The sequence below is a fragment of the Pocillopora damicornis genome, chromosome 13 (genome assembly GCF_964200805.1).
Source record: "Pocillopora damicornis chromosome 13, jaPocDami1.2, whole genome shotgun sequence".
Classification (NCBI taxonomy): domain Eukaryota; kingdom Metazoa; phylum Cnidaria; class Anthozoa; order Scleractinia; family Pocilloporidae; genus Pocillopora; species Pocillopora damicornis.
The window spans coordinates 17,803,026-17,814,375 of NC_142682.1; the positions used below are offsets into that span (position 1 = coordinate 17,803,026).

At 40.0% G+C, this 11,350-nt stretch overlaps 2 protein-coding genes and 1 long non-coding RNA gene across 4 annotated transcripts; 1 reads left to right on the forward strand and 2 right to left on the reverse strand.

Moving 5' to 3' along the window:
- Positions 1-647: 647 nt before the first annotated feature.
- LOC149035770 (uncharacterized) lies at positions 648-4,825 on the reverse strand. Its single transcript, XR_016182223.1, has 2 exons — positions 4,638-4,825; positions 648-2,590 (listed from the first exon to the last, which is right to left on the reverse strand). It is a non-coding gene; the product is annotated as an uncharacterized LOC149035770 (long non-coding RNA).
- LOC113679272 (type I iodothyronine deiodinase) lies at positions 1,875-3,528 on the forward strand. Its single transcript, XM_027196224.2, has 2 exons — positions 1,875-2,597; positions 2,773-3,528. The coding sequence occupies exons 1-2, from the start codon at positions 1,959-1,961 to the stop codon at positions 3,055-3,057; spliced, it is 924 nt and encodes a 307-aa protein (XP_027052025.2). The 5' UTR covers positions 1,875-1,958; the 3' UTR covers positions 3,058-3,528.
- A 3,387-nt stretch (positions 4,826-8,212) lies between the features above and the next one.
- Positions 8,213-11,123, reverse strand: LOC113679277 (thyroxine 5-deiodinase). Of its 2 annotated transcripts, XM_089191419.1 has the most exons (3): positions 10,284-10,498; positions 9,453-10,175; positions 8,213-9,138 (listed from the first exon to the last, which is right to left on the reverse strand). In XM_089191419.1, exons 2-3 carry the CDS (start codon positions 9,933-9,935, stop codon positions 8,869-8,871), a joined length of 753 nt encoding a protein of 250 aa, XP_089047545.1. In that variant the 5' UTR covers positions 9,936-10,175; positions 10,284-10,498; the 3' UTR covers positions 8,213-8,868. The 2 variants fall into 2 exon arrangements, with proteins under 2 accessions (XP_089047545.1, XP_027052030.1); XM_027196229.2 differs by having other exon boundaries at positions 9,453-11,123.
- Between the last annotated feature and the right edge of the window lie 227 nt (positions 11,124-11,350).

Here is an 11,350-nt window from a genome sequence, read left to right on the forward strand (position 1 = left end):
GTGAATCATTTTAATTTGAAGCAAATTACTGAAAAATAAAAAACATTTGCGAATTAAAAACACCCTCTCGAATTCCTTGCATTTTCCACGATAGCGATGAAGTATAGTTTATGTGGAATGCAGAAACTTTGACTCTGCTCTTGAACCAACGCGGTGACCGTTACTGAGAGATGATAACGAAACAGCATTGTTATGTCTATTAGCTGTGGAGAGGTATTAACCCCATATCAATGTCTAGCGCGTTATTATCACGATTTTTTTTTCCAAACTTGCGTCTCATCTTGTCGCATTTTAATCCAATATTCCTTATTTCAAAATGATCGCAGTGAATCAATATTAAAGAAGTGAACATATTCAAGGGTTTGTTGACTGCAGCGTCATCATTGCGTGCAAGATAAGTGTGTTTTCAGCACGAACACACTGCCGGGTTAAGCAGCAGATGTCACGCGAACGCTTCGTCAAAACACTTCCTCAGGCGACGTTCGATTTTTGGAAATCACTAGAGCTAGGGCTCATTGTTCAAAAATATGCTCTTGTGTAAAATCCGTACACTCTCCGAATTTCTGGAGTTTCACAGATAGCAAGAATCAAGAAGGTTTTCTTGACCGCCCATTATCTTAAACACAGAAAAGGTTTCTTAGAGTTCAGAGTTTAAGAGGCTGTGGTATCAGAACCTTTAATTTTCCTTTTTACAGCTACTTCATTATAAACCGATACTCCCAACTCCTACACATACTAGTTTAAACAATACATGCTTTAAAATCGATAGGCCGTAACAAAACCCTCAAATAATTTGCAACATTTGAGAGCAACTCCAAATAGGGTAAGAATATTTTGCACAAAAGGTTCCAAACGACAAGGTTAGTTACAGTTCACAATACATCAGAATTGTTTGTAGGTATTACATGCTATTTTCAATATGAACACTGCTTGTTAAAATAGTTTTATGCGCCATAAATTTCCCTTCTAAACGAAATTTATGGCGCATTACTTAAAGATGATTGAATAATGTCATTAAACTCACGAAGTTTCCTCTCGTACTAATGCTTCTTTCAAATTTTCCCTTCCTCCAAACAGTGTTTCTTTGATTCAAGTTGTTGAACTGTTGTCCACATTCGCTTGCAAAGATATTCTCACTATCCTTCGTGCGTTCTTTTACCACGGTACATGGGTTTATCTTCAGTTCGGAAAGCTTGTATCCCATCAAAATGCCCAAATATAGAGCACAGTGAGAAACTCGCAAAAGCCAATGGCTATTTTTAACAGACTTCATACCGTGGTATGCGAAAAAGATCAAAAAATACGTCAAAACACATATGTGGAAAAAGAAACCACCGCAGAGAAGTCTGACATTTCTCTATTTTTAGGCGTCCTTGTAAATTTACGATTAAAATCTGTTTAGACGATTAACATCATGGTCTTAACGCACCAAAGCGTCGTGTGCTTTCGTGGCAAGCCTTGCGAAAATCAGTAACACGACTAAATAGGGAACGTCAGATTAACAACTTTTTCAAGAACTCTTCACTCTTCAGCGATGACAACTGAAACTTGATTGAAACACACGCACAGCTTTAAATAACAAGAAAGTAGTGCTTGAACTAAAGAGGCTTAAACGAAAAATCACTATTCCGTGAGGCGCAATGTTTCCAGAATAAATGGGGGTCAATTTTCGCTAAGGCATCGGACAGCATACACAGCACTCACGATAAATCAAACCACAATACGCACGCAGAGAAATTGTCGGCGCCAATTTGATCGCAAATAGCTAAACATCATATTTGTATTGTGACTACAGATGCGCTATTTGAATAAGGGGAGACAAAATTTGTCCTACAAAGTTGCGCAAGTCTGTCTGTTTGGGTTTCATTGGTTCCAGAGCTGCACACCGCACCTGCCAGCACAGAAAAATTCCGCGTCAACGTCACGCGAAAGTTCATCAGTGAGGTCAGATTTGTCGAATGAGTGTTTTTAAGAGAAACAAAATTACTGACATTCCTTCGGTGCTGTATAAATACGCTGTCATTGCGGTCCTCAAACCCAGGGAAAGTGTTCGAGAGGAGATACACACGAGCTTTGACTCGCCAGCTCTGCAGCTTCGTCGAGGAAAAAATATGTCGCGGAAAATGAGCAGTAGCGCGTTTGTGCATTGCGCGACAACACTGCTTCTCTTAGTGGCATTTTCGTTCCTACGTGTTCTCAGCATTTTTCCCAGAACGAGATCGATCGTTATTAAAATGATGGACTTAATATCGGTAGTACCTCTGCCAAAGGAAATGTACTGGAATTCACTGTTCAATTGGGAGATGTTAAAATCTGTGCGCAATTCCATCCATCTCGAGCTGCAAAAAACTGCAAGAAAGGACCACACTGCTCCGGACCCTCTCCTAGTTTCCTTAGACGGAGAGTCGCAAATTCGACTGCTTAGCTTTTGCAAGGGGAGCCGTCCACTAGTTGTCAACTTCTGCAGCTGGACTTGTCCAGTTTTCAGAGCAAGGGTGGGCGAATTTCTAAACGTAGTGCAAGAATTCAGTGATGTCGCTGATTTCCTTTCTATCTACGTCGAGGAAGCTCATCCAACGGACGGTTGGGCCTTTGAGGTGAGATACAAAGTCTTTTAAAAAAACTATTTCCTTTCAGTTTCCTAGATAAATTAAAATCATATGTGCACGCCCCTTAGAAGTTTCCTTATGTGAGTGACTGTCAAAGTGCAACCTTTGCCAAATGATATAGATACCCGCGTCAACTGACTAAATCTCTCCATCTCATACTTAGAACAACGTCGAAATTTCAACCCACAAGACCTTAGAGGATAGATGCCAAGCCGCAAAGCTCATGCAGGACTCTGTGCAGTTTAACTGTCCCATAATGATAGATACAATGGAGAATGAAGCTAATAATGCATACGCTGGGTTACCTATCAGACTTTACGTGATAAAGAACAAGAAAGTGAAATTTGCTGGTTTAGCTGGACCGACATTCTACGACCCACAAAATGTGAGACAGTGGCTTAAGGAATATAAGGTTGAGTTTATGAAAACTGGCCGTCATCGGGCGTAAAGTATTGGGAACAACTGCGTCAAGGAACAAACAAGACTCTAATGACAAATGCATCTCCATCGAAAAAGCCACGCAAGGAAATACAATTAGGATAAATGACTAAAACCGGAAGTTTATAACAATGCATCAACGAAAAGATCTGGGAATCCTCGCTTCAAACGTTTCGAACAATGACCAAGAACGATGTCCAAAGAAACACTTATATTTAAGGTAGATTCGAGGTAGTAACAAACAAAGAGATTTTGTTGACGTGTTTTGATGCCGTGGTAGACCGCGTTACTGCAATGTTTTTTTTTAACTTACTTACAAGCAGTTGAGTCACTGATCTGTAGAAACAGCGTCTTAGACGGTCGCGACAACTTTAATTCTAAGCTCTGTATAATAATTGATGAAAGGGAACCTTTGTTGCTCAACTAGTCATTCCATCGTGCGAAAACACGAATGTAAATAAAACGCGTGTTAACTAGTCTATTCCAAGTGTACGAGTCCTTTGACGTACTTTACGCCTCTCGATTTCAACACGATTGCCCGGTTTGAGCCAGCGAAGCGGTACATTCCAACCTGCTCCCCCAAATTTTTCTCTAAAAGGAATTTTTATCGTGCTATGAAGTGAACTCTGATTGGACTGTCACCTCCGGGTGATTAAGACAGATTGCGTGCATTTACAACTATAGCCCATGTTGATTTTACCCGCCTCCTAAGGCAGCCCAGGGTTAAGTCAACTTGTTGTCCACCTCAAATATCTAAAATCTGATTGAGCTTGTTTTCTCCCTCTGTAATCCTTTGGTTTGGCCAACGAATCCATGCAATCCGCAGATTTTTTCCAGTTCCTAGACACGTTTCGGATCCTTTTCGCCAACTTTCGTGGCACGCGTATTACAGTGTTCCGGTAAATAACTCGCAGAATTCACTTAATTAATAACATTGTATTTGAGACCGAGAGCCGGAAGGCAATGGCAACTGTTTAAATGTTTGCAATTCTTTAGTAGGGGCTCAGTGTCTATCAATCGATCAAATTAGCACTTTTAGCAGCAGCTCGACTCAGTCGGGTTCGATGAACACTTTTACGAGTGGACGAGAAGTGTGGATTAAGGGGTCTCCATCACTCCAGAACAGTTTGCAAACCTTCCAGAATCGCTGCTAGAGTATTTTTTAATTACGTAATTCTAGCCAGCACTCTTGCAAGACCTTGCAGATTTTTTGTTTGCGTACGGGCTGTCAATCATGCGCGCTGTCCGCAAACGAACCTGTGGCAAAATTTCGCTCCTTGTTTAAATTTTGCTTTTGTATCGTAGCGAGAAAAGACATGTTAGAATTTGCGCGCGTTTCATAATTACTAATTTGCAAGAAGACTTAATCTAATCGGTATCGTGACTTGCGGTGAGTGAGGTTTATGGTCCTTTTGACACAAATTACGTGTTAATAATCGTTGAAACTGAGTGATAAACAATGAAACGATGACGGCGATGGGCCTAAAACAAAACAATTTGAAGTGGCACAAGGGGAAATCGATTTGGAGTGATTTTTCCCTCCTACAAAATTACTTAATCAGTAAAAGAGAACATTTTTGCGTCTCTAACCTATTTTCAATACAAATACCCTTGATGGCTAGCGTCGCAGTTTGAATCTTTGAGTTGATGTCACTGCAAACTATGTGTTAGCAGTTCGGTGCCTGAAAGTCGGACGCTTCCCACTCAAATGCAAACAAGCGTAGATCAATATTTACCGCAATCGAGAAATGTTCCCTTTTAATTTTCCTTGTTTATCTGACTGTAGGTCGCTATGCGTGCGAGATTACAATCTGCTGAAGGAAGATCGCAGTTAAGTTCATTTCCTTTGTCGCTTAAGCTCTGTGGGAAGTTTGTTTTGACGGACCCCTTGTGTCCAGCTTACACGCAGTGTGCTGTGATCAGTCGTGTTCTGATTACGTCATTCAGCGAACAAGCGAAATTGTCGAAGATTGAGGTCACGCGATCAAAGTATTCTCACTGAAATCATTTGTTCAGTTGCACGATATGTTCAACTTTTTTTTAATCAAACTCTGCAAAGAAGGAGCAAGTTCTCCAGTTACTTCTGTTTTGTTTTCCCGGTATGAAAGCTTATGGGTGAAATATTTTTGTTTTGAACTTTCTCGAATTGATGAAAGATACAATGAAATCACGCGATGTTTGAACAACTCATACAGGCCTCGCAAAGAGTTAAAATTAATTTGGTTATAGTTATTAGAAGCTGAAAAAAATCATCAACTGCTGTTGATTGCAACATTTTCGGGCCTTAGCCAAAATTTATAGCAGTGCATCTTATCTTGAAGGGGTTGAAAACTAGTTATAAAATAATTTTCCCTTTATAAAGCAAATCTGTGTTTACTTTTCTTGTCGTGAAATGTTTATCGCACATTTCCATGAGACGGGAGTTGTGTACATAACAAAATAACTCCTGTTTCAGTTTCTGACTACCTAAATTAAATTTTCGACATATTTTAAATTAAAAATTGCGCTTTTTCAGTGGCTCAAATTTTTTAGATTTTTTTTCTCTGCAACTTAGTTTGTGTGGTAAAGTGAAAGGCACAGGTGCGAGAGAGGCTTTTTTGCCGTGTCCAAGAATGCGTGGATAGCTTGATTCAAGTGCTTCAACTCCTCGATAACCAACACCTTTGAACGTAACAACATTTGCATTGGCTATACACATATGTGTCGTGCTCTATGCGGCGCAACAAAGCAGTAACCATAAGTGTGCCTCCTGCTGTTTAAATGTAAAGTGCTGAAAGCATTTTTCTTCCATATTCGACATCAGAGCAGATGCTTTTTATACTCCTCTCTTGTAGTCAAATTATCGCCCTTTTTTGAATTAACGGTCTATTTTTATCATATCTATTGAAACGGCCAGTGTTTGTGGTAATCATCACCAAATTAAGTCTTTCAAAATTAAAACCATCGAACTGAGAAATTCACATCTGGAAGTCTTTACGGAGGAATAAATAAATGCTCCCTCTTTTTTTTAGCTTCTACTGTTTATAAATAAATAAAAGATAACTTCTATAAATAGTTCGGTCGTGTTTTCTGTTTTGGAAGCACGTAATTTGGGAAAACCACGAGAGCTGGAGAAGAGAGATAATCACTAATTTTGCCCCCTTTTTGCCCTCATCTCCAAAACCAGTCTGTGATTTATCGCTTCTTTGATTTCTTAATGAAGCAATCCTTCAACGGTCAAGAAATGACTTGAACTTAAAACCGGATACTTCTATACTTCTTGCATGCGTCTTGCTAGCGCTTTTTTAGTTTTGTTCACAAGGAGGGTCCTTGCATGAAACAAAGTTTGGTTCTATTCCAGGGATGTATGTTTAGAAATATCTAGTTACCCTTTGACATCGAAAGATGTTTACAACTTCCTCTAAAGCCGTTTCCTACAAAAGCTGATATAAACTTGCAAGGAATCTTCTGTGCAAAAAAAAAATATATCATCCCTTTAAATCGTCTGAGATAATAGACGAAACGGTGAACCTGACTCAAAGTAGAAGCCATCTTTTAAAACAGTGAAAGATCTCAGAAGCGACTTGCCAATTGAAAAATATTCATTTTTTTTCTTATTTCGTATCAGTCTTTTCGCATAGAGGAGATTTATGACAACAGAAGTACCAGTTGCATAGCTAAGGCTTATAGTTTCAAGTATTCTTTTAAAATCCATCTACAAGAATTCTAATTCGGCGGTTTTTTACCTATCCGTCTTGCATCTTCTAAACAAAAAGAAAATATTAATCATATACTCTGAAAAAATACCGGAAGGTTTAAAAGGTAATTCCTTATGAAGCCCAGTTCAAGGAAAACATTTTGCGTTTCAGACGTGATACAAGCAACCAGATAAGAAGGTAAAAAGCTACATTCGTGAGAAAATTGGACAAATTATGACGTAAGGTTCAAATTCACGCGATCGTAATGTATCTATCACGCGAGGTTAACTCAAATGTCAGATAATGAATGAACTGGAATTGAAATTATTCTTAGGCGGTTTTTCCAAAGTTTTAAAGTCTCTTCAACAGCTTCACACTGGTTTCTTTACTTTCATAAAAAAAATTGGAAATTTTCTCTCAATTCGGTACGATCTCTCTCATCCGTGACAAACTATTTTTCTTAATTTGTTTATTTCACGATGTTATTCGTTTCGACACCGGAAGTCGGTGTTTTCACCAGATTTCGCATGGCATTTTATTCTGTGAGTGCTGAAATGTGTCACAATATGATGCATTTGATCGAAATTTGAACAGTAATTATTAAACGACTGGGTTCCCAGCCAAAAAGGAAGTACACTAAAAACTGTTCAAGCAAACAATGCCATGCTTGAAGCCCTATAGCTAAGAAACGTGATCAAGGACAATGTAGATTAGCGAAAGCAATCAGTCGTCGCCAAAGAATTGTACCGCAAATGGATTCAAGCGAGAGAAATCACTTAGAGAAAAACGACTCTTCTCAAGTGGGGGTTTTCAGTCATCAACACTCGGCCAATCGATCGTTAGATCGTAAATCAAGAGATGAGGAGGTACTTCCTAAATGATCTCGCGCACACGCGCTAAAACAAAGGCTGTTTACCAGACTCGATAGTCACGCGATGAATTTCGTAAACATTTCTCTCTAAACAGGGTCTCGACAATCAGAGATTATCGCACGTAATACGAGAGCTCTCCCCGGTGAGCTCAAATCACCCGTGTTTGGATTTCTGGCGGTGGCGTTCAATGAGAAAATCATCGCGTGATGCCAACTTTGCAGAGGTGCAAACGTTTTCATGCTTGCAAACCCTCCAGGGTCATTCAACAAGAAAACAACTTGTAATTAAACAAAGAGCTTTGTTTGTAGCACTTCATAGCATTAGTTTTGTAGGTATTTCCTCGGCAATATGTTATATTTCATCATCTAGGATTGACTCCACGGACACTAATCTTCCGGTCAAGTTGAAAGTGTCAACCAAACGTGTACCTTTTTCCGGATTTGCGATAAACAACCTTCACAAAAAAAATGCAACTTGACGTCTCCTGACATTTACCAACTTTCCGCGGTTTATGATGGCTTGAAAATCGCGTAATTAGATTTCATGTTTGTATATTCTAAGGTGAAGTAAAAAATGATCGCCGAACGAGGTTAGGGGATTAAGACTCGCAGCAAGATTCAATTTTTAGCTGTTATTTATATTTCGCACCTTGTTCTTTTGTTTTGTTATACAACACAAATGCAATGACCGCACAGGGCAAGATTAAAATAGTTGTATCGTATTTTCGTTCCTTTAACCTTCAGGCAAATACCACGAAACTGGTGACATTGCCTTTGTAGGGAACAACATAGGTAATATAAACCTCGCAAAGGACAACTGAAACTAAAAGAAACTGTTTACCTTTTACCCAATAGAAATTCTGTATTGAATAAAAACTTATGATAACTCTGATGACGACGAAACGAGAGTAATATAATTATGTATGGTTATTAAATATTGTCTTCTCGAGTGAAGCATGTGAGAACGTTCGTGTCAAATTTATCTTCCATACCCGCCTTTACGGCAGCATTCAGATTTTCAGGTCTACTGAATATGATAACCTTCGAGCGTACAGGGTATGTAGCTCTAGGCTTTTCGGCTAGTGTTTGTCGTGCGGTCGTCACTAGCCCCTTGATTACAATCCTTATAAAGTTGTTCATGATATTCTTGTCTGTAAGTGATACAGCGACAGTGAAAGAAGGCGATACACGTGCTTGAACTTTCGTTTTCAGTGTTCGTCCTTGTATCTCACTGTGCTACTTCGAATAATTGTGAAGGTATATAGGACTACGGTTACACGTTCAATTCACTTTCCCTCCATTTCGTTAACCATCGTCTGACCTCCTGTGTTCTGTAAAATGTCGGACCCATCCCGCCAACAAATTCAACTCTTCCATTTAAGATAATACACAGTCGGATTGGCAGTGCGCCATACGCTTGGTTCGCTTCGTTATCTACACAATCCACCAACACTGGAGTTTCTAGCTTAGACGCGTCCTGAAACAGCTGAGCTGCTTGGACTCTTTCCTCTAGAGTGCGATGCTGTTTCACGTGGAAGTCAGTCTAGATCGTGATGTAAAAAGAATATATGAGTCAGAGCAAAGTCCGAGCTCATTCCTTCACTAATTAACTATTCAAACAGGGCTTCCTCTACAGACAGCAAACTGTATAGTCTAATTTCACGGTTCTTCGAATTCAAATACGTATATACGAACGTATACACTACAATACTACGGATCTAAGCGCGTGGTAGAATGAGATAAAGTTTGAAGCCACCACTAGTCGGTAACCTATGCCCCGATTTTAAAGTAACATTTTTGCTAGGATCATACAACAAATTGGGTATCTCAGAAATAAATTTTGGCTTTTATTATTACCTTGAAAGCCCAGCCGTCTGAGGGATGCGCTTCGGAGATATAAATGACGACGAAATCAGCTATATCTCTAAAATCCGCCGTGATCTCGTTGAAGTCTCTCAGCCTATCCATGAAGAAAGGGCAAGTGCAGCTGCCGAAATTCACCACCAACGGCCTGCTCTTCTTGGCGAAGTCCAATAAATTTGAACGCAACTGGCCGTCGGCCGACACAACACAAGGATTTGGTGCTTCTGCACCGAGCTTCGCTTTTTTCTGTAGATCTGTCATCAAAGCGGCCGTCACCGCTTTATACATCTCCCATCCAAACAAACTGTTACCGTACACTTCTTGGCTGATTTCACATCCTGCAAACTTGATGAACAGTTTAACGACCAGCTTTCGGAACACCAAGGTACAGAATAGAAACCGTAGGATACCGAACGCAATAAGAAGGGCCAAAGATGCCGTATAGAAAGGAAGTGCTACTGAGACTGACATGGCCATACGGGCGCCACAGTGGTCACTGAATACCCTACGTAAGATCACCACGAGTCAAGGTTGATATGTGTCTTGATAATCAACAGAACGCGCGCACTTGAGGAGAGCGATGGAATGTGACTTCAAGAAATCTGATTCAACCCCAGACAGCTCTTGCTACCGTTGCGTGATGCACTGATGGGATTCGTGCGATAAAGACAAGAGGGAACAGTTTTCGCATCCTACACAAACCGCTCGCGGTCTCCTCTGAAAATAAATAGCGATATATCCATCTTATGTGGCATATACGCAAGAATTTCAAAGCTATTCTCGAGACAAATTGATCGAATGATTAAAGGCTTTAGGCGGCTTTACCATTCGAGCTTAGACGAGTCGACGATTTAAGGGGGGCGAGTAGGCGAATAATCTCAATATACACGCAATCTTTGGTGAACTCTCGAGTGATCGTTTCCTTCTTAAGGCGGCTTTAGGCAACTCGATGCAAACAACTAAATTCTCTGAGTGAGCGATCACAATTCGCTCGGAGCAGACCTGTTTTTTGCCAAACGCTGAATGTCGTTAGCCCGCCACTTAACCTCATGACGTCATCTAGAACAATCCAAAAGGTATAGCTAATTGAGATAAGAACTTGAGACTTGTCAGTAAGAATGTTTGTCTACTGCCGCCCCTTGCATTATCCTGTTTTACCGATCACCTCGTAAAAACACTGCTTTCCTTGGGTAAACCGCAAATGAGACCACGACTACACGCAATCTGGACTCCGCTTGGCGAGGACAATAAATCATTGTCCCTTTAATTGCTGCCCTCGTCCACGAGAGCAAGACATCTTGTGATTCCAGTGCATAATGCATTAATAATCATAGCGTGTTCATTATCATGCCACACTCGACACTAATGGCCGCTAATCATTAATTAATAGTCGTTTCCGGAGAGGAATGATAACGTTTTTCTGGGAGCAGATGTCATCAGATGTACCTGTTAGTGGTGTACATCTTGATGGTCTTGTCAACACTTCTTGGTGAGTGGTGATCGAGGTCTATCATCTCCATCGAACATAGTTAATTACATGAACAAGTATAATTGAAATTTGTTGTAACAAACATTGTATCACTGGACTTAAGAGCAGGACTCGCATCTTTTCGGGGATTTAAGCCGAAAGAAGGCAATTACTATCAGGGGTATCCATTTTCATCCAATTTCTGTGGAACCATAGGAACCAAACACGAAACAATTCAGCAGTCTTAAATTGGGAACACAAAACTAATGTTTGGATTTTGTTACAGTTAAATAAACATTAAAAGCCTTGAAACCCGTGAAACTGCCATGCAAATATTTGGGGTGTACACTCGGTTTCGTTGATTATAAAGTATTCTCTTCGCGATAGAATAACCAACACTGGTCAAATATAACTGAAACAAAAG

Bases quoted from the DNA above. Each gene is read 5' to 3' on its own strand.
- LOC113679272 (XM_027196224.2), top strand. From the start codon at position 1,959: ATGAGTGTTTTTAAGAGAAACAAAATTACTGACATTCCTTCGGTGCTG. The intron at 2,598-2,772 runs GTGAGATACAAA...TCTCATACTTAG, and splicing joins CGGACGGTTGGGCCTTTGAG to AACAACGTCGAAATTTCAAC.
- LOC113679277 (XM_027196229.2), bottom strand. From the start codon at position 9,935: ATGGCCATGTCAGTCTCAGTAGCACTTCCTTTCTATACGGCATCTTTG. The intron at 9,139-9,452 runs GTAATAATAAAA...ATCACGATCTAG, and splicing joins CAGACGGCTGGGCTTTCAAG to ACTGACTTCCACGTGAAACA.